Source organism: Marmota flaviventris, chromosome 10, assembly GCF_047511675.1.
Source record: "Marmota flaviventris isolate mMarFla1 chromosome 10, mMarFla1.hap1, whole genome shotgun sequence".
Lineage (NCBI taxonomy): Eukaryota > Metazoa > Chordata > Mammalia > Rodentia > Sciuridae > Marmota > Marmota flaviventris.
The window spans coordinates 19,588,720-19,607,928 of NC_092507.1; the positions used below are offsets into that span (position 1 = coordinate 19,588,720).

At 45.6% G+C, this 19,209-nt stretch overlaps 1 protein-coding gene across 3 annotated transcripts in view; it reads left to right on the plus strand.

Annotated features, from left to right (window-relative positions):
- Positions 1 to 5,359: 5,359 nt before the first annotated feature.
- Arid1a (AT-rich interaction domain 1A) overlaps positions 5,360 to 19,209 on the plus strand; it is a 77,027-nt gene continuing 63,177 nt past the window's right edge. For 2 of the 3 annotated variants that reach the window (XM_027936996.2, XM_027936997.2), the window contains exon 1: positions 5,804 to 6,960. In XM_027936996.2, coding sequence (XP_027792797.1) covers positions 5,839 to 6,960 — 1,122 coding nt within the window. In that variant the 5' untranslated portion in view covers positions 5,804 to 5,838. Of the gene's footprint in view, positions 5,536 to 5,803; positions 6,961 to 19,209 lie in introns of those variants that run through there. The other variant, XM_071617509.1, reaches the window with a different exon arrangement.

Consider the following 19,209-nt stretch of genomic DNA (forward strand, 5'->3'; position numbering starts at 1 on the left):
TTGGCTTTTTTTTTTTTGGTTTGTTTATTTGGTTCACTTAATCTTTGGAAGAAGTCATTTTTTTGTGAGGATAGGTGGGTTAAAAACCTATTAAAGCTCATCAGAATGCTCTCCCTTTGGGGCCATTCACTTCCTGTCTTATGCCTAATAGGTTTCTTTGGATTTTCTTCGATTCTTATATAAAAAGCCTAGGACGATCATGCTGGAGCATTCTCTTGAGGTGGTTGTGATGCAGACATGTTTGCTTTTTAAACCACTGATCCTATGTCACAAAACTGCATGCCCACCTCTTTCCATTCTGTCTGTGACCACACTGTATTTCCTCCCCTTTCTAGCTTTCTTCTACAGAATTTGTGATGGAGCAAAAGACTCCATTCCAGATCCATTCCAGAATTGCTGTGAGAAAGTTCCCCACTCTCTTTCCTATCAGTAAAATGGCAGTGTAAGAAAGCTTTCTGCAAGGAAGGGCTGAGAGAAAGACCCACACAGAATATTTGATTTTCCTTTGAATTTCTTTTTCTATCCTCAAAATTTAAAAATTTTCCTTATTATCATTTTATATGTGTGAAATTTTCAGGGGTTGCTTTTAAAGGACAAAACAAAGCAAAAACAACCTACATTGGTTTAATATGGGAAGTCAAAGACAACAGGCCTTTTCTGTTCCTGGGCAATAGCCTTCTGTATTGATTGGTGACCTTACCTTTCCTGGGTAATATTGTTGGTGCTTAGCCCCCCAAATCTAAAAGCAGCTTAGTGTAATAAGTACCAAGTTCAAAATTGTTAAGTTTCTTCCTTCCTTCCTTCTTCTTTTATTTTTTTGGTGATGGCATCTTGCTATGCTGCCCAGGCTGGCCTTGAACTTGCTATTCTCCTGCCTTAGGCTCTGGAGTAGTAGGGATTATAGACAGGCACCAACAAGTCTGGCTGCTTCTCATTTGATAGTCTATGAAATTGTGATCAAACTTCTTTGCAAGTAGGGTTTTCAGATACTATTTTGGTATAAATTAGTGAATATGCATATTCAATGAGACTCAGAAATGAGAAATCCAAATTCCCTATCTGTCCAGTGGTTTTATAGTAAAACTTCAGCCCCCCCTTTTTTTCGTTTTAAAAATATTAGTAGTAGTTTTACTGTCTTCTCAAAAAGAAAAAAAGGAAGAAAGCTCATTAATGAGATTGATGAATGAGAGGATGCACCTACAGTACTAGCATATGGGAGGATTGGAACATTCTTCCTTCTTTTCAAATTGCCTCTGAGTTAATGTTTTGTTTGAAACCTATCATAAATCAGACTAGTCTGGCCCTTTATTTATTTTATTTTTTATTTTAGTTTGTGTGGAGGTGGTGGTGAGGATAATTCTTAGCTTAATACTGATACACAATAAGCTGATTGACATACCTGAGGCTATTTTTAAAAATATTTTTTAGTTGTAGATGACAATACCTTTATATAATTTTTTATTTTATAGGTGCTGAGGATGGAACCCAGTGCCTCACACATGCTAGACAAGTGCTCTACCACTAAGCCACAATCCCAGCCATATATATGTATGTATGTATTCTCATCTCATTCAGAGATTAACATTTTTCAAAATGTGTTACTTATCATTATTCTGAAACGTACTTTCCCCCAAATTGTTTATTAAGATTTTCAGATGAATAGAAAAGGGATCTAGAAAAGCAGTTGTTAAGCTCTGACCAAGTTTGAGGCAACCGGTTCGGTCCTTTGGGATTCGAGGTCCTAGGCAGGCTCAGTTTTATCCGTGAAGAGCTGGAGACTCCATTCCATTTTCCTCCGCGTTAATCCAGTTCGTATTTTACCGCTCCCGCCTGGGAGCCGGGAACATAATGAATTGCCTTGACTCTAGCTTCAATCCACTTTCCTCGCTTAATATGCAGCCCAAAGTTTTGCAGCTCGCTGTCAGATGGTAGTGCTAGACTTTCACACTGATCCCAAAGCCTCCGCTGGGGCTGTTTCTTAACACGGAGTTACAAACTTTAAGAAACAGACAGCTCCAGACGGAAATCCACGCCAGGCTTTGAACTCTGCTTCTGGCTTCCGTCAACTGACACAGTTGCCCTTTTGCTCAAACTCGCAGCTCCAGTTCGCACTCGAGAGCGCTCGCCTGGGTGTCTGCTGCTTGCCCGCGGCGGGAATGTGTGGGGGCAAGCGCCCCGCGCTGCGCGGATTCTCCTCGCCTTACTTTGTACCCGGACCAAACCCTCACGGGGTTCCTGGGTTTAAAACGTCTCCTCCAAAAAGGAGTGGGGGAAAGAAGGAAGGAGCCCCGAGTAGGAGCGCTCGATCTTTTGTTTGTGGAGTTTTGTATTTCATACATTTAGGGGAAGCAAACTGCGAGAGAGGAAGGACTGTCCTCCCTGCAAACGTTTCCTTTTCCTAGCAAACCCTCCAGGCCCCGCTTCCACATTTTGCAGTTGACTGTGTGGGATTTTCATAGGTTGTTCCCTCATTCTCGGACCCAATCCATGTGCGCTGTGCAGCCGGATAAAATGAGAGCACATCCTCTGCCATTTTCAGTCGGTTTGTCCTGGCAGCCCTGCCCCCCTCCCTCGGCTGCCGCAGCCGCTGGGGTTCTGAGCCCAGAAACTCGGCCGGATCCGCGGGCCGGAGGTCCAGTCCGCGTTTGCCGAGTGCCGTCGGGTCGGGCACCGAGATAAGAACTCTCCAGTGAGGGAGCGCGAGCGAGACTTTAGTCCGGTTTCCATGTCAACGATTCAGTCCATATTTGCCATCAGGCTGTTGGTGGCAGAGGCGCTTTCGGGAGGGGAGCGCTGTCCTAGTCCTATAATCTGCGCCGGGATTCTTGAGCCGCCTGGGTGTGGGGTTAAAAGGCAGGGGCCGTGGGGGAGAACACTCCACCGAGGGGAGGACCCACGGCCCTGAGCCGGGGTCTCGCTGCTCGGGCCAGCCACGTGCCCGGCTCCCCCTCCCCCTTCCGCGTTTCCAGTGCCCCTAGGGAAAGCGGATGGGCCAGTTTCTAAGAAAGTTCCTCAGCCCAGCAGTCCCTAGATTAGTGGTGTGGGTATCTAAAGATAGGAGTGGAAGAGAACCCACAAAAACGAGTTCTAGGGGGAAAAAATAAAGTAGGAAAGGAGAAATCCCACATCATTTATCCCGACCCAGGTGGGTAATTTTTGTGCACTTTACCTTATTGCTAGATTACAATGGTGATTGTTTTCAAAATAGCGTGCCCACGTGCAGGGAAAGGGATTTTGGCGCTTTCTGTATTTCACAGCCATTGAAGGACGGGGCTTTCTTTGGAGACAAATCCATTCTGGCTTCCAGATTTTCACTGGGTTCCAGGTTTCCCATTACACCCCAGCTCTGAGGAAAATGGCAGGGTAATTGCATGTAAAAAATTCCTCATTTGTGTGCAGGACTCAGGACTGTTTGCCAGCTCCAAGGCAGTTGATTAAATAGCCAAGCTCCATTTATGAGGCAGCCTGTAATTTGGTTTCTAGGACCTAATGCTCCAGGAGAGTTGTTGCCTCTGAGGATTGTTAGTGAAAAGAGGGTATTGGTACATGGTACATACCAGTCAATTGGATCTTCTTGGTAGGCTCCTTTGGTTCTTGGCTTGGGTGGGGTAGCAGCAGAAGGTTGGGGGTTACCATTCTAGATGAACAGGAAGGTTTTGCCTTGTATTGTAGTTTGGTTATTGGTTTCTTGGGGGTAGAAAAGAATTCAGGATTTTGGAATTATTCAGTGGGACCAATGACACGTCAGAACTCCAGGGGCCTGCAGTATCTCTAAGTTCTAAGATAATGATTTAGTGGCCATAAAATCTCCATTTATAAAATCTGAGGAGGAAAGGGGCCCTGGTGCCTAGTGATGCTGCCCTGGGCCTTTCCCAGTGCACCCTTGGGCCTGGTAAGAAGTTAGAATCCCCTCTGGCTTCTCAAGCCTGTCATAGCATTCCAAGTCAGCCTGGGGACTAAAGGACTGCTGCTGGGATTTGGTGGTGTCTGCAGATCAGGAAAACACTGGGGTTTTCTATGAATGCCTTGATCTTTTCAGATAAACCTGGCCTTAGGGTCTCTTAGAATGTAATGTAAACTTTGAAGAATTTTTACACCGCAGGATAGAAAACAAATCTGAGTAGCCTCCGTTTCCTAAGTGACCTATTTGTACCTTTTCTCTCTTCAAGGAGAAAATGGTTTCCATTCACTGCATCCCTCTTCTGCAGTAGTTTGTGTGGAACACTCTGGTTCTGACAGTCTCTGGAGACTCTTCTGTGGGCTGTTTAGTCCTAAAAGTCTTTGGAGACTGGGGCTATTGGTCATTATTGGCTAATTTCCCTTAAGAAGTAATAATGGAACTTGGGTTCTGCCAGAAGACTGTCCTAAGCCCCCAAAGTAGCTTTGGTGGTCACTAAGTCAGTGGTGAGTTGATCAGTTTTGATTTCAAACCCATTCTGACACTCTGATCCTATTGTTGGATTTGCACAACTTGAGGCTTTTTCTTCTTCTTCTTTTTAGGCTAAATAAGAGGCAGCTTGGGGACTCCACTTCATTTTATAGCCGCTGTCCTCTGCCTGCTGACCTGGGCAGTCCCCTCCCCTTGTCTTTCAATTCTGTGAAATGGGGATAATCCTGGACCTCATGCCCCCAAGGCCTTGTCAGGACCCGCTAATGAGGGCAGGGCAGTGGAAAAACGGATAGTCTGAACAATGATCATCCTTCCTTTGGGCTTGCCAAAGCGGGTGAAAAGCAGGGCTCACTCAGCTGGGTCTTGAGGGCAGGTCTGTAAAAGGCTTTGAGGAAGAAAAGTGCTGTAGAGACCTGGTCCGCTGCAGGGGGCCAGGCCTGGGCTGAGGCGCCCCCCGGTCTCTGGCTCAGATCAATTTTGCAGGCGCGGGTAAAGTTCACGCTGCCCGCTCCCCTTGGTGCGGCCAGGAGAGAGGAACGCCAGGAGGGAGGCTGCGCAGGCTCCGGAGAGGCGCGAATTCCGGGCCGGGTTTTCTCCGAAGCCCTCGGCGGCGGCGCTGCCGAGCGAAAGCGGCTGAGGGCCTGCCGCCGCCTAGGCTCGTTCTCTCCCCTCCTCCTTTGTGAGGGGAAAGGAGCGAGTCCATTCCACTGCCTGCGCCCGCTCCGCGTTCCACTCCGGGTTTTCCAGGCGGCCGCGACGGCGCTGGGTAAAATGGCAGTGCTGAGCCTCGTGTCGGAGTGAGGGGGACTCGGAGGAGAGTGGGGCGCTCTAGCCGTTCAGTCCGGCCGCCCGCTAGCTCGCCCGCCCGCTGCTGCACAGCAGCCTCGGTCCGAGTCGCGGCCCGGGAGGGGAGGGAGGGCGCCCGACCGGGCCCGCGCTCCGACTCTACCTCCCGGCGCCCCGGCTGCTGCCGCGCGCCCTCCAGCCCGCCCGTCCCGGGTCCCCCTCCCCCCGCTCCCTCCCCGCCCCCTCCCCCTCGCCTCCCTCCCTCCCTCCCTCCTCCTTTCTCCGGCAGCAGAAAGCGGAGAGTCACAGCGGGGCCAGGCCCTGGGGAGCGGAGCCTCCACCGCCCCCCTCATTCCCAGGCAAGGGCTTGGGGGGAATGAGCCGGGAGAGCCGGGTCCCGAGCCTACAGAGCCGGGAGCAGCTGAGCCGCCGGCGCCTCCTCCGCCGCCGCCGCCTCCTCCTCCTCCGCCGCCGCCAGCCCGGAGCCTGAGCCGGCGGGGCGGGGGGGAGAGGAGCGAGCGCAGCGCAGCAGCGGAGCCCCGCGAGGCCCGCCCGGGCGGGTGGGGAGGGCAGCCCGGGGGACTCGGCCCCGGGGCGGGGTGGGAGGGGGGGAGAAGACGAAGACAGGGCCGGGTCTCTCCGCGGACGAGACAGCGGGGATCATGGCCGCGCAGGTCGCCCCCGCCGCCGCCAGCAGCCTGGGCAACCCGCCGCCGCCGCCCTCGGAGCTGAAGAAAGCCGAGCAGCAGCAGCGGGAGGAGGCGGGGGGCGAGGCGGCAGCGGCCGAGCGCGGGGAAATGAAGGCAGCCGCCGGGCAGGAAAGCGAGGGCCCCGCCGTGGGGCAGCCGCAGCCGCTGGGAAAGGAGCTGCAGGACGGGGCCGAGAGCAATGGGGGTGGCGGCGGCGGCGGAGCCGGCAGCGGCGGCGGGCCCGGCGCGGAGCCGGACCTGAAGAACTCGAACGGGAACGCGGGCCCTAGGCCCGCCCTGAACAATAACCTCACGGAGCCGCCCGGCGGCGGCGGCGGCGGCAGCAGCGACGGGGTGGGGGCGCCTCCTCACTCAGCCGCGGCCGCCTTGCCGCCCCCAGCCTACGGCTTCGGGCAACCCTACGGCCGGAGCTCGTCTGCCGTCGCCGCGGCGGCGGCCGCCGTCTTCCACCAACAACATGGCGGACAACAAAGCCCTGGCCTGGCAGCGCTGCAGAGCGGCGGCGGCGGGGGCCTGGAGCCCTACGCGGGGCCCCAGCAGAACTCGCACGACCACGGCTTCCCCAACCACCAGTACAACTCCTACTACCCCAACCGCAGCGCCTACCCCCCGCCCCCCCAGGCCTACGCGCTGAGCTCCCCGAGAGGTGGCACTCCGGGCTCCGGCGCGGCGGCCGCCGGCTCCAAGCCGCCTCCCTCCTCCAGCGCCTCCGCCTCCTCGTCGTCTTCGTCCTTCGCTCAGCAGCGCTTCGGGGCCATGGGGGGAGGCGGCCCCTCAGCGGCCGGCGGGGGAACTCCCCAGCCCACCGCCACCCCCACTCTCAACCAACTGCTCACGTCGCCCAGCTCGGCCCGGGGCTACCAGGGCTACCCCGGGGGCGACTACGGCGGCGGGCCCCAGGATGGGGGCGCGGGCAAGGGCCCGGCGGACATGGCCTCGCAGTGCTGGGGGGCTGCTGCTGCTGCTGCGGTGGCGGCCGCCGCCTCGGGAGGGGCCCAACAAAGAAGCCACCACGCGCCCATGAGCCCCGGGAGCAGCGGCGGCGGGGGGCAGCCGCTCGCCCGGACCCCTCAGGTACACAGCTGAGTGGGGAGGGGGCTGGGGCGAGCGGGTCCGGGGGGTGGGTGGCGGCCATGGGGAGCAGGCCACAGTCGTGGGCTCCCCTCGGTCCTAGGCCCCCACTGCCGGGGAGCTGCCATTGTCTGGCTCTTCTCTCTTAAAATGGCTGCCTGTCTGCCTTCCTCTCCTTCCCTCCTTCAGCCTTTGTGTGGGGCTTTTCCAGAGGTGTCTACTGCGCTTCTCCCACTCCCCTGGTCCCTTCGAACTCCGGGGGTCCTTCAGGGGGGTGCAGGGCAGAGTGTGCCCGGAAGGGTCCAGCCAGGGTGAGGGGGTGCTGGGGGCTCAGGTTAGGGGAATAGGCAGCGGTAGGAGCCGGGGAGTTGAACGAACATTTCCTTGCTCACCTGCCGCTCCTCTCTGTCCCCCCTGCCTGCCTTGAGGCTGTTCCCCCGTGTGTGTATTCAAAGAGGGGCCCCTTGGGCTCAGGGGACCTCGAGGGAGGGCAGGGGCCTGTTTGGGGGCAGCTAGAGGCCGGCTGCGGTTCACCCAGGGCAGCCCGGTCCGTCTCCTGTCTTGGTCTCCGCTGGCCCAGTGGCCTGGGCTTCTCTCTGGAAGTGCTGGTAAACAGCTGAGTGATTGGAGTAGTAAGTGCAGATTGCTTTGGTTTGGGATTTGAATTATGGAGGTAAAATCCTTCTGTCAAAGCCAGGAGACAGTTGGTCTTAGGTTGACATCCTATCTGTGATCTGATTGGCTCCCCATCTCCTGCTCTTGGCCATTTATAATTGCCTCTGATGTAATGGTACAACAATCCTGATGAGCTCATAAACTTTTACACTCTGCTTTTCTGCCAGTGATAACCCAAACCATCGCTGCCACTATCTGCCTTTTATTCCAGAGCTGAAATTGGCTGTGACCTTGAGGAGGGAGGTTTAAGCAGCAATACTGTATCAGCAGGAGCAGAGCCCCAGACAGGCTGCCCTTGTTACATTGTGCCCGAAACAAAAGAGGAGGCAATGGCATTTTTCTTGTACCTTGGATTTATTTTGCTTGTTATGTTTTATGCAGCCTGAAATAGATTCTGTGTTGTCAGAACAGTAGCTGAGTTTTTCTCTACAATGGGTTTGCTGTTTGTTTTGGTTTTGTGACTTTCCTAATGGTATAAATGACTTCTTTGATGGCTCTGAAGATGCATTTGTCTTGAGTAATTTTGACGCTGTTCACTTAGAACTGGAATTATTTTACTGGGCTTTTTATTGAGTGGCAAATGTGTGTGTGTGGGGGGGCGTTTCTTGTTAATAATGATTTTTGTTTAGAACTGGAATCTCAGAGAATTTCACATTAGGTTAAAGTGTTGGGTTTTAAGCAAGGCTGGCCTCATTCTTTGTTTACATGTTGAATCTTGTTAACACTTTCTTTTGTTAATTGAACTTTAGGAGAGCAGCTCAGTTTGAAAAGTAGCCCGAGTCTTTCATGCTCTTGATGAATTTTTGCCCTTTTCCTCAAGGCTTGGTTTGGTAAAATTTATGGTTCATTAAAAAGACTAGTTTTTCTGTTTTGTCATCAGTGATTTTAGAGCTTTGATTAATTTTTTTCTTTGCATTTGTGTTTCAATTCTTTTCATCTTCCAAGGTATAAAGATGTGACCTACAGTGGCACTTAAGATTCACTTAGAAATTGCAACATTTAGGTACTTTTTAATACATCCTATTTTATTTGCATTTTGCTTTTCTTCTCTCTCCATCAGTGCTTGGTCAGGGAATATTGGGTAGTCATGTATCTTTTCAAAGAGGGAAAAACCTCCCTCATGCTCCCGTAGCCCAGCATTTGTTTTGGGGCCAAGAGGAGATTTTGTTTATATATAATTAATTAGCTGTATTCTCTCCCTATCCTAGAACTACTTTTCTACTCTTCTGTTGAGCTGGGAATTTTGAAAATAGATGTGTTAGGCTCTGGGCATAAAGCTTTGTGTCTTGAACTTCCCTGATGTTCTACATCTGGGTGAGAAATAAGAAAATGTTTGTTTTTCTACTACTTGGAGGATAGTTTTCTCTTAAAATGTACAATGTTCTCATTTCATTCTATAATCTACATGTTTCCCCCTACTAGAGGAAATAATTTGGGGTAAGTTAAAGTTCATTAAAAAGCAAAATTGTTTTGAATTCTCTTGGTTTGGGATTTTTTTTTTCTTTTTAAAATCAACTTTAGCTGTGTATTTTCTGTTTGTCAGTCATTAAATGAGTACTTTCTGTGTGCTTGGGTACTGTGCCCTTTTCTGTCCTGGATAAATGATAATAGATATGGACCTTGTTTAGAAGTCTGTCAATGCTGCTGGTGGTAATTTTCTGATTCTCTTTTAATATCATCTGACCCAGCACCCTACATAACAGATTCTTACTTAATTTCAGTTTAGTTACCTACTCCCCTGAGACCTAGGGAATGAGCTGATAACATTCACTTGTGGAAGAGAGTGCAGCTTCAGTTGGTGGGCTTCTTCAGCTGTGTGGCAGTAGTCTAGGTCAGGACTTTGTTCTGAGGTCTTTGCTGCTGGAGGATAAACTTCTTATCAAAACATGATGCCATACTCTTAAGTATTCTTAAATAACAGGATCTTTCTCCATTCTCTTTTCTCCCTAACTTCGTCTTATGGTAAGACTTCTTTTCCAACACAACGAGTAACATAGCTGAGGTGAAATGTTCTTATTTTACTGTGCCTTAATGAAATAAAGATTAGGTAAGAGTGTGTGTGTCTTATAGGAGCTAGCATAGTTTCAGCAGGCAGACTTTTCCTTTATTTCTTCATAAGTGGTATTGTGTCTCAAGGTGTCAAGTCCTGGTACTGATGAAATGGTTTTAGGTTACTTACGTACTTGAACTTGATGTAAGGCTTTTTACTTTTAGCAGTAACACCTTGCAAGTAGTTCCAGTTTATTTTGGTAAAAAAATGAAATATGATAAGTAGTTCAGATCAAGTTGGATATGATTATAGAAGTTTGGCTGTTAGTTTCTGCTGTGGAAATATCAAGAGATATTTCCAACTCCTGGGAAACAGAGGAATCCTGGATTTATTATGGGAATGCCTACTGGCAGAAATTCTGGGCTGGCTGAAATACAGGACTCTTGGAGCTCTCTCAAGTAGGAGGGACCAGGAAAACCACACTGAGATGGCACTTTAAATTGTGGGGGCCTCATGTTTCTCTACCAGTTTGTGAGACAACAGGGAGTGATGAGAGATGGGATGGTGGTGTGAGGAGAGAAAGTGGCCAGGTGGGCTTCTTGTGTATTGATTCCTGTGAGGACTTTTTTATATTCCTCCCTTTGTGTGGCACAAAGTAACCATGACAAGTGGCACGTGCTCTAACAAGAGGTCTCTCATTGCATTAAACATTCATATGTTGAATTGAGTCCTAAAAGGTGTGGTGTCCACTACATTAGGCCATTCACGAAGAAGTTAATGAACTTTTTTAAAAAATGGGAATAGGCTAACAAAGTAATAGATTGTTCCCTTTGTTAGTCTTGTCCCCCCAAAGAGTATATTAATTGGCTTCAAATCTCAAAAATTCTAGAAGCAATTGAAGCATGTGAATATGGTTAAAATATGGTATTCAAAATAAATTGGCACCAAATAATTCTTTCCTGCCAGTAAGTTGTGATATGTGGGGCTCTGAAATGGAGTCTGGATACTCTTAATTTTTATCTGTGTTTTTCCTTGTTTAGATTGGTCGTTATCATTACTGATACCCACTGAATTGTGTGCTGCTTGGTGGTTAAGGGTTAAAGAGTCCAGGTTTCAGAGGAGGAGGAGTGTGGGAGCATGGGTTCCATATGCAGCTCCAGATTAAGCTGTGTGAGATGGGGCAAGTCATTTGCCTTTTGTTTATTTTCTCCTCATCAGTAAGATGAAGTTTTACTGTGATGGTGCATATCTATGTTTACATAACCGGCTTATTGTAAGGGTGTTCTTACCTATCAGTAGGGGTCTTGAGACCATTTTTCGTCTCTTGGGTTTGAGGAACTCATTGTTATCTCCTGAGGCTTCACAGGAAAAAGTTCTGTACAGTTGGGTGCTACAGTGGTCTGTGGACCTTTACAGGAAAAGACCTACCAGACTGTTTCCTTAAAACTATTTAATCTGTTTGTCATTGGTCATTTCACCTATCTGATTTTATTTATTTACCGTACTGGGGATTGAACACAGGGACACTCTATCACTGAGCTACATCCCAGCCCTTTTTAAAAATTTTTTTGAGACACGGTCTTGTTAAGTCATCCAGGTTGGCCTTGAACTTGTGATCCTCCTGCCTCAGCCTCATGAGTTGCTGTGATTACAGGCCTGTACCATTTACTGCACATGATTGGCTGGTGGTTTTAAAACACTGAACAGCAACCGAAAAATTAGGCAGAGACCATTAAAGCAAAACTTAAAAACAGTTGCTTCACTGTCCCCAGAGGAGAATTTATATTTGGGGTGAATTTTTTGAGGGGTAAGGAGGTGTGGGGGGTGGTAGAGGTAGCATTTAGCTCTCAGACTCTAGTGTTTGGGCAGGTCTAGGTCTGGTTTGGGCAGTTGGTTGTAATCCAAGTGCCTGGACTTGTCCTGTAAGTTTTGCTGAGAGAAGACCAAAAGTTTCTGAGCCTGGAACAGGAAAAACTAAGTGTTTTCAGGGTCCATTCATAGGTATATTTGTCTTTTCTCATACCCGTGATTTAAAAAACTACATGGTATGGTTTGCATGTGGTCCTGGAAGTACTGTTCTTTCTTTTCTCTAGCACATCTGAATTTCCATTTTTTTCTCCTCATGGCTTAGTAGTTTAGAGGTGTAATTTAGGCTTATTAGAATTGTGCTAGAAGGAAGCTTCCCTTTATAAAGGAGGGGGGAAGGGAGAAGGAAAGGTGTTTGACAATTCTCTGCTTGACACAGCAGCTTCTTCCTCTCTAAAGGAACCAAATGTTTCAGAGCTTTGTGTAAATACTTGCTGAGCTGTCAATATGTACCCAGGAGGTTTCTGTAGTTAAGATGTAAAAGGCTCTATAGAATGTTTGACAGGAAAATTAATAAACAGTTTTCAAGCAAAGATAATACTAGTCACCTCATGTGGAAGAATAAAATAATATTGGCAGAAAAGACTTGGGGATAGAGAAGAGGGCAGTGCTGGGGGGCAGGGAGCATAGAGATAAGGAGAGGGGATCTAAAAGATATCTGAAGTAGAAAGATGTCTTGAAAGTGAAACCACTGTGACCCTGGCTGCATGTTAACTTGAAGGCACATTGTAATTGCTGGGTGGGGTGGTGCAAGCCTGTAATCCCAGTGATTCTCGAGGCTGAGGCAGGAGGTTCACAAGTTCAAAGCCAGCTGAAGCAACTTGGCCAGACTCCTAAGCAACTTGGTGAGACCCTGTCTCAATATGAAAAAAAAAAAAAAAAAAAAGGATGGGGATGTGACTTGGTGGTAAACACCCCTGGATTAAACCTCAGTACCCTGCCCCTGCTCTCCCCCAAATCAATTACAATTAAATAGTGAAAATAAACAGAAGTTTGGAAAAAGTTCCTGATTTTCCATCGTAAACTAAATATAAGCCAAAAGCTTGGTTTATTAGAGTTTAAGTTTTAAAACCTTGTTCCTTTAGGAAGGTGTTGTAGTTTGGTGAGATGTTTTTGGGGTTGGGTTTGCATTTTTGGAATATCAGAAAGGAGAAAAAAGATACTGCAACTTAAGTCTTTACTCTCTCCTCTGCAGACTGTAGTCCACTACCCAAATATAACTATTCATAGTTCTTACTAGACTTCTCTGCATTACTTATACATGTTAACATTAATGCCCCCTGGCTTCTGAGTCAATACAAAGGCCCTATGTTGGGGACTTGCTAGATTCTTTTTGAAGAGTTATGTGGGTAGATTTAGTCTTTGAGTTTGAATTTCCATTTTAGGATTAAAACGTTTTGGGGCCCCTTCAGTGACACATTCTTTTTATGGAGAAAGAAGAATAATCTATGAATATTTTAGCTGTCTGCCTGTGGTACTCTGGTAGCTTTGTGAGATGACCAGTGAGCCTTCTCAGTTTCCTTTCTCTCTCTCTCTCTCTTTTTGTTGGTGGTGGTACTGGGAATTGAACCCAGGTCCTTACGCATGTTAGACTGGGTGGTAGAGCACTTGCCTCTTTTTAAACTAAATCCACCTGGGCCTGGTGGGTGCACACTTGAAATCCCCATGACTTGGGAGGCTGAGGCAGAAGGATCACAAGGTTAAAGCTAGCCTCAGCAATTTAGGAAGATCCTTAGCAACTTGGTGAGATCTTGTCTTAAACAAAAAAGGTCTGGGGATGTGGCTTAGTGTTTAAAGCACCCCTGGTTCAATCTCTAATATAAATAAATAAATAGATATCCACTGACTTTGATACCACATTTCTTCACAAGAAGTGTTATTTTATTTATTTATTTATTTATTTTTAAGCAGTGTTCTGGAAGTGCTTTTTTGGATTTAGCTATTTAGATAGTAGCAGGGGATAGAAACATAATTATGGCCCTGACCAAAATTTTTAGATTTAGCTATCTTGTAAGGACTATCAGCTTATTTTAAAACAAAATCCAAAAACTCAGGTCAACACATACATTGGTTGTCTAGTATTGCCAAGGCCTTTCTCAGTAAGATGATTGGTAAGGGTGTTAGAACTTCAGACTTATTGCTGAGAGCATTGTTTCAAGGTCAGGGAGCTCTGGAGATTCTAGTGGGGGTGGGAAATACTCCTATTTAATTCTGATTGGGTTCTAGAAAGGGGTTTAAAAGAAAGGAGATATCTGCTTTAGAGGAATTTGTTTTTCATGGAGAAGTGTGCTTATGTGCTCACACAAAACAAAGCAAGTTTTTATAAATGTATATAGACAAGCTGGGTGCTGTGGTGCACTCCTATAATCCCAGTGCCTCAGGAGGCTGAGGCAGGAAGATCCCAAGTTCAAGGCTAGTCTCAGAAAGTTAGTGAAATTCTGTCAAAAAAAATTAAAAGGGTTGGGGATGTAGCCTAGTGGTAAAGCACCCCTGGGTTCAATCCTTAGTACCTAAATAAATAAATGTCTATAGACCAAGCTAAATACATGGGCTGAAGAAATTCAGAGTAATCAGAATTGGGCAGGGTTAACCTGGGAGAGGTTTTCAAAAGTATTTGTGAACCTAAGCATTGAAGGAGGAGAAAATTACGATGTTAATTTGCCTTTTATCCCTAAAGCTACTCTAAGTCCAGTGAGCTTTACAAAATCCAGATTGCACAACCATCCTTATATCTGTAGTTGTCTCAATTGTCTGTTGACTTTGAGAATATAGACTCTAACCATGAAATTCTCTGAAAAAATGGTTCTTGTGACCATTTAGGACCTTTGGTACAACTTGCTAAGTTCTTGGCCAGTGCTTGTATGTAGTAATTGTGAGTTTGAAAGGTCCTGTCACCTTCAGAGTTCTGTGTTCTGGGCAGCTCTGCAGTGATGGTGTTTCAGCTTTTGTTGATGAGCCTGGACTTTTTCTTTCTCCTCAGAAACAATAGTCATGAAGTACCTATTGGGATTCTTATACTGCTGTTATTTCTAAAGAGCTTGGAGTTGTGCTCAAGCAGAGTTGCTTCGATTAGACCTTGTATTGAGGGTTGATGGGTTGGATAAGCCTGCAAATATGTGGTTTGCCCATCTGTTCATAGAAATGGCCTTTAATATTGTTTTTGATTAGGTTGGCTGTGGCCAAGAAGTTCATAAATGCTGCAAACACATGCTTATTCCTTATGGAGCCTGTGAAATGTGGTGGTTTTGGGTTCCCTTTACCTGCTGGTCTCTGTATAGTTGGGCCTGGCATTTGTCAAGGGCCAGTAGTGCATGCCTAACAACTGAGAGTTCATGGGGTATTCAGTTCCAGGCTATAACAGTACTTCCTCCTGGAAGAGAACAGTGAGTGACACTGCACCAGCGTGGAAGTATGGAGTCTTGAATACAGCATTCTAGTGTAGAAATTTCTCTTTGAACTTCTTTTGACTTCCATTTTGGCATTTTGCAAAAGTGGGTCTTTAATAACTCGGAATTGGGCATGGATGCTGGTTCATCTGCCATGGACAGTAGATGTGTAGGGCCTCCAGATGAACTCTAGTTAATTGCAGATCTTTCAGGAATTCAAGTTAGAGTGAACATTGACTTAATGGCTTTGACTGGCTCTTCCCCAAAATTGCCTCTCCCCCCATTTAAGTAGAAGAAATTAGTTCTTTATTGAATGTGAAGAGACATCTGAGTGAATTTGTTTGTTTTTGTTACTTACTTGTGCGTAGCCAGAAGATTGTCTTGGGACAGGTTGAGTCTTTATTTCCCAGTGGCTTCTGCATTTTCTAAGGGTGGACTGGAATGGGAAGAAGCCTAATGCCAAGAACGCATTCCAGCATGCTGCAGAGAAGGAAATTTGATCTCTAAAATGTTGACTCAGTGTTGGTTATGGTACATATTAGAAATCACCCAGTAATCCAGGACAGATTTTTGTCGCCCTCCAGGAAGTTATATTGATATTAAATACTAAGGGCCTGGGTATAGGGCTGGGTGCTCTGCAGGCCCAGAGCACTGCTTGAATTGCCGCCACCCATATGAAGAGGAAGTGTGCCATGTGCCTTTTTCTCTCGTTTGCATTTGAGCTTCTTTATGGCTTTGTTAATTCTGTGTTCCCAAGTCTGCAATGTTAGATATTAGACTTTCTCCTCCCTTGGCACTAGCACATTCATGATTTTCTGTGGCTCATCACCAGAAGCCAAGATTTTTGTATGCTTTTCACCCTTGTTAGCTTTCAGCTTGTTTGTTTATAGGCATCTCTATTAAAATTAACCCTCCCTTCCCCCTAAAATCTAGCTTCCAGTATGATGGCATTGGGGGAGCTTGGGGGTCAGTGTGATGTCTGTCATTTAAATAATCCATTTGCTGTGTGCTTGGTATTTTATTTTCCTTGAGCCCAGCTTGCTTGCTGTGCATGAGTGCATTTGGGCCCAGCTGTTTACTTTCAACTGATTCAAACCTGGTGTACTTTGACTTTAAGAAGACTGTAAATTCAGCCACGTGGTAGAGGATTAAAAGTGACATTGTGCTGGTTGCATCCTTTTGGAGGAAATAGTAATGTCTTTGGGTTCTTTTTTTTTTAAATGTTTTTATTAGTTGTTGATGGATATTTATTTATTTACATGCGGTGCTGAGAATCAAACCCAGTGAGTCACACATGCTATGCAAGTGCTCTACCACCGAGCCCCAATCCCAGCCCTTAAAAGCATGTTCTTAGTGATTTCCCCATTTCTGGGATTGACATTAGAGTTTTCTGCTGTCCTCAGAGAACAAGTCACCAGGCCAGAAATGCTGGGAATTAGTTGTTGTTCATTATCATACCTTCTGAGGCAAATACAGGTGGCTTTCTCTCTTGCCCTTTCTGTTCTGTTCCTGAGGTGGTAGAATTCACAGGTTGGTGAATTAGTTCAGGAGTCTGAAACTCTTTATAATTCAGGTGTGGATATCTTGCCTTTTCCTTTTTAAACTTCTAACTTTTTACCTGTTTAGTAATTTGGGCTGCTAAAGAAAACTGTATTGTAAACAATTTGGGGAACAATTATTTAGGTAGTTTGTGCACAATGTTGTCTTGAAATAAGATCCTCTCTTAGAAATAAGATCATGTTATGGGTAAGTATTCATGATAGCTGTCATGTATTGGAGTGCTTACTTGTGCTAACCACTGTTTGGTTCTGTTAGGAATTTCCTTATTTAATCTTCAAAACTCTAGAAGAGGTGGATTCTATTATTCCTCTTACTTCACATTTACAAAGAGTTTCAGATTCCTGAACTAATGCTGGATTAACCTGTGAATTTCACCATCTCAGAATAAGAAATGTGCTCTAGGGAAGAGTTGGGATATTTTTTATTTATTTTTGTGCTAGGTAAGTACTCTACCACAAAGCCACATCCCCAGGCCCTAGAGATTTAAAAAATATATATATTTAGTTGTAGATGGACATAAAACCTTTAATTAATTTATTTATTTATTTATTTATGGTGCGAGGATCAAGCCCAGTGCCTCTCACATGCTAGGCAAGTTAGCTATAACCCCAACTCAGACTTGGGATTTGAATCAAGGTTTGTCTGATTCTCCAGAGCTGTGACATTAATAAACAAAAACATATACACATAAATTTGTATATGTACACACATTTTGTAGTGCCAAGGATGGAATCTAGGGCTTTTTGTATGCTAGGCAAATACTCTTAACACTGAGCTATACCCGAAACTAAAATTTTGCTTCTCCAAAACAAATGATTCAAACACTAGGACTTATTGGGATGACATTTTCCCAATTGCCTGAAACTCTTAAAATGAGGTTAAAAACTGAAAAGGTTTGATTGTATTTTGTTATTTGTTTGTAGTACTGTGGATTGAACTCAGGGATGCCCTATCGCTAAGCCACATCTCCAACCCTTTTCATTTTTTATTTTGAGACGGATCTTGCTAAGTTGTTGAGGCTGGCCTCAAACTTGCAATCCTCCTGCCTAAGCCTCCCAATTAGCTGGGATTACAGAATGTGCACCACTGTACATTTTAGTTAGAATTTGATATCATGCCTAGACCTTGGTTCTGTCTGCCTCTTACATTCAGGGTTTTGATTGTCTTGGTTCCTGATGATAGTCATGGCACTTGGTTTATAGCTGCCTTGTGATTCCAACAGTGAGAGTTGTCAACATTTAGTCCTCAGGTCTGCTTCTCAGGAGAGATCTTTGAAATTACAAATCAGGCTGTAAATAAAATTGGTCTAAGTGAATGACTTGCATTGTGGAAATGTTTGCAGAGTAATTTCACTTTCCAGAAACTTGGAGTATTCATTGGAAAGGAAGATATTATTGTCTTAATTTGCCACTTGGGGAAAGTGAACACATAAGGTTAAGTGTCATACGTAAAGTTTCATAAGAAAGTCAGCTCTAAAACCTAGTTTTAAATTTCCCTTAAGCTTTGTGACTTTAGGCAGGTCATTTAACTTACTGGAATCTATATTTTCTCAACTGTATGATGAGGAAAAATATCTACCTACAGGCTGTAGTAAGTATTAAATAATATATGTACAAGTGCCATTAGTTTGTCAAATAAAATTCTTACATGACTTCTGAGTGGTAGACTACTGCTTGAGAGAATTGAGTGGTAAAAGAAAATGTTGATCTTTACTGAATTAAAAATGATCTCATTGTTCCTAGCTTCATTTGAATTGTATTAATGATAAAAACAAACAAAAAAACCCTTAGGACTGGGGTTTTAGCTCAGTGGTACAGTGCTCGACTAGCATGTCCAAGACCTTGGATTTGTAACCCCAGCATCATTTCTTCCCTCCCAAAGCCTCAAATTTTATTAAGACCATTTGTTTTAGTTTGAGAGATAATTAGCATAGTGGTTCCCAGATTACCTGGGTTGTATTAAAAAATGCGAATCTTCAGCCCAAACCTACTGAATCCAGAATTCTGGCAGTATTCTTTTAACAAGTCCTTCAGGCTGTTCTGATGCAGACTCATGTTTGAGAACTACTGGGTTTATTCATTTACTTGCTACTGGGCTGCAGGACATATCTGAATTACCTGAAGACTTCTTCCGGTTAACTATAGAGTGATGTCCACTTAAGGTGAAAGAAAATATAACTGGATGGAGAAAATGCTAAAAGTTCTTGGGGCTAGGGATTGTATTAGTCTGCTTGGGTGGCTACAACAAAATACCATAGACTGGGTAGCTTAAACAATAGTCATTTATTTCTCACAGTTCTTGAGGATAGAAGTTCAAGATTAAGGTGTTAGCAGATTTGCTTTTTGGTGAGAGCCCTCTTGACTTGTAGACAGTGGTCTTAGCATCTTCTCATTGTGTGCTCACATACCATCTCATTCTAGGAGAGGAAGCCCTCTGTGTCTTTGGTTCTTATAAGGGTGCTAATTGTGTTGGGAGCCCACAGTCAGGACCTAATCTAAACCTAATGATATCCCAAAGGCTCCACTTCCAGATACCATTAGGTGTCTGGGTTGGGATTTCAACTTATGAATTTTAGGGATACACGTATGTTCAGATTGTAACAGGAGAGATTATTTTTGAGATGAATCTTTTACTATGCAATGATGGTAAATTTTAGTGAAAAAAATAGTTTATAGAATTTGGGGGTTCCCTGCCTCCCATTTTTCTTTCTCTTAGTTCTTTGATGAGATAGCATAAGAATAATCTGAATCTATGGTCCTTGGGTGTTTAATGAAA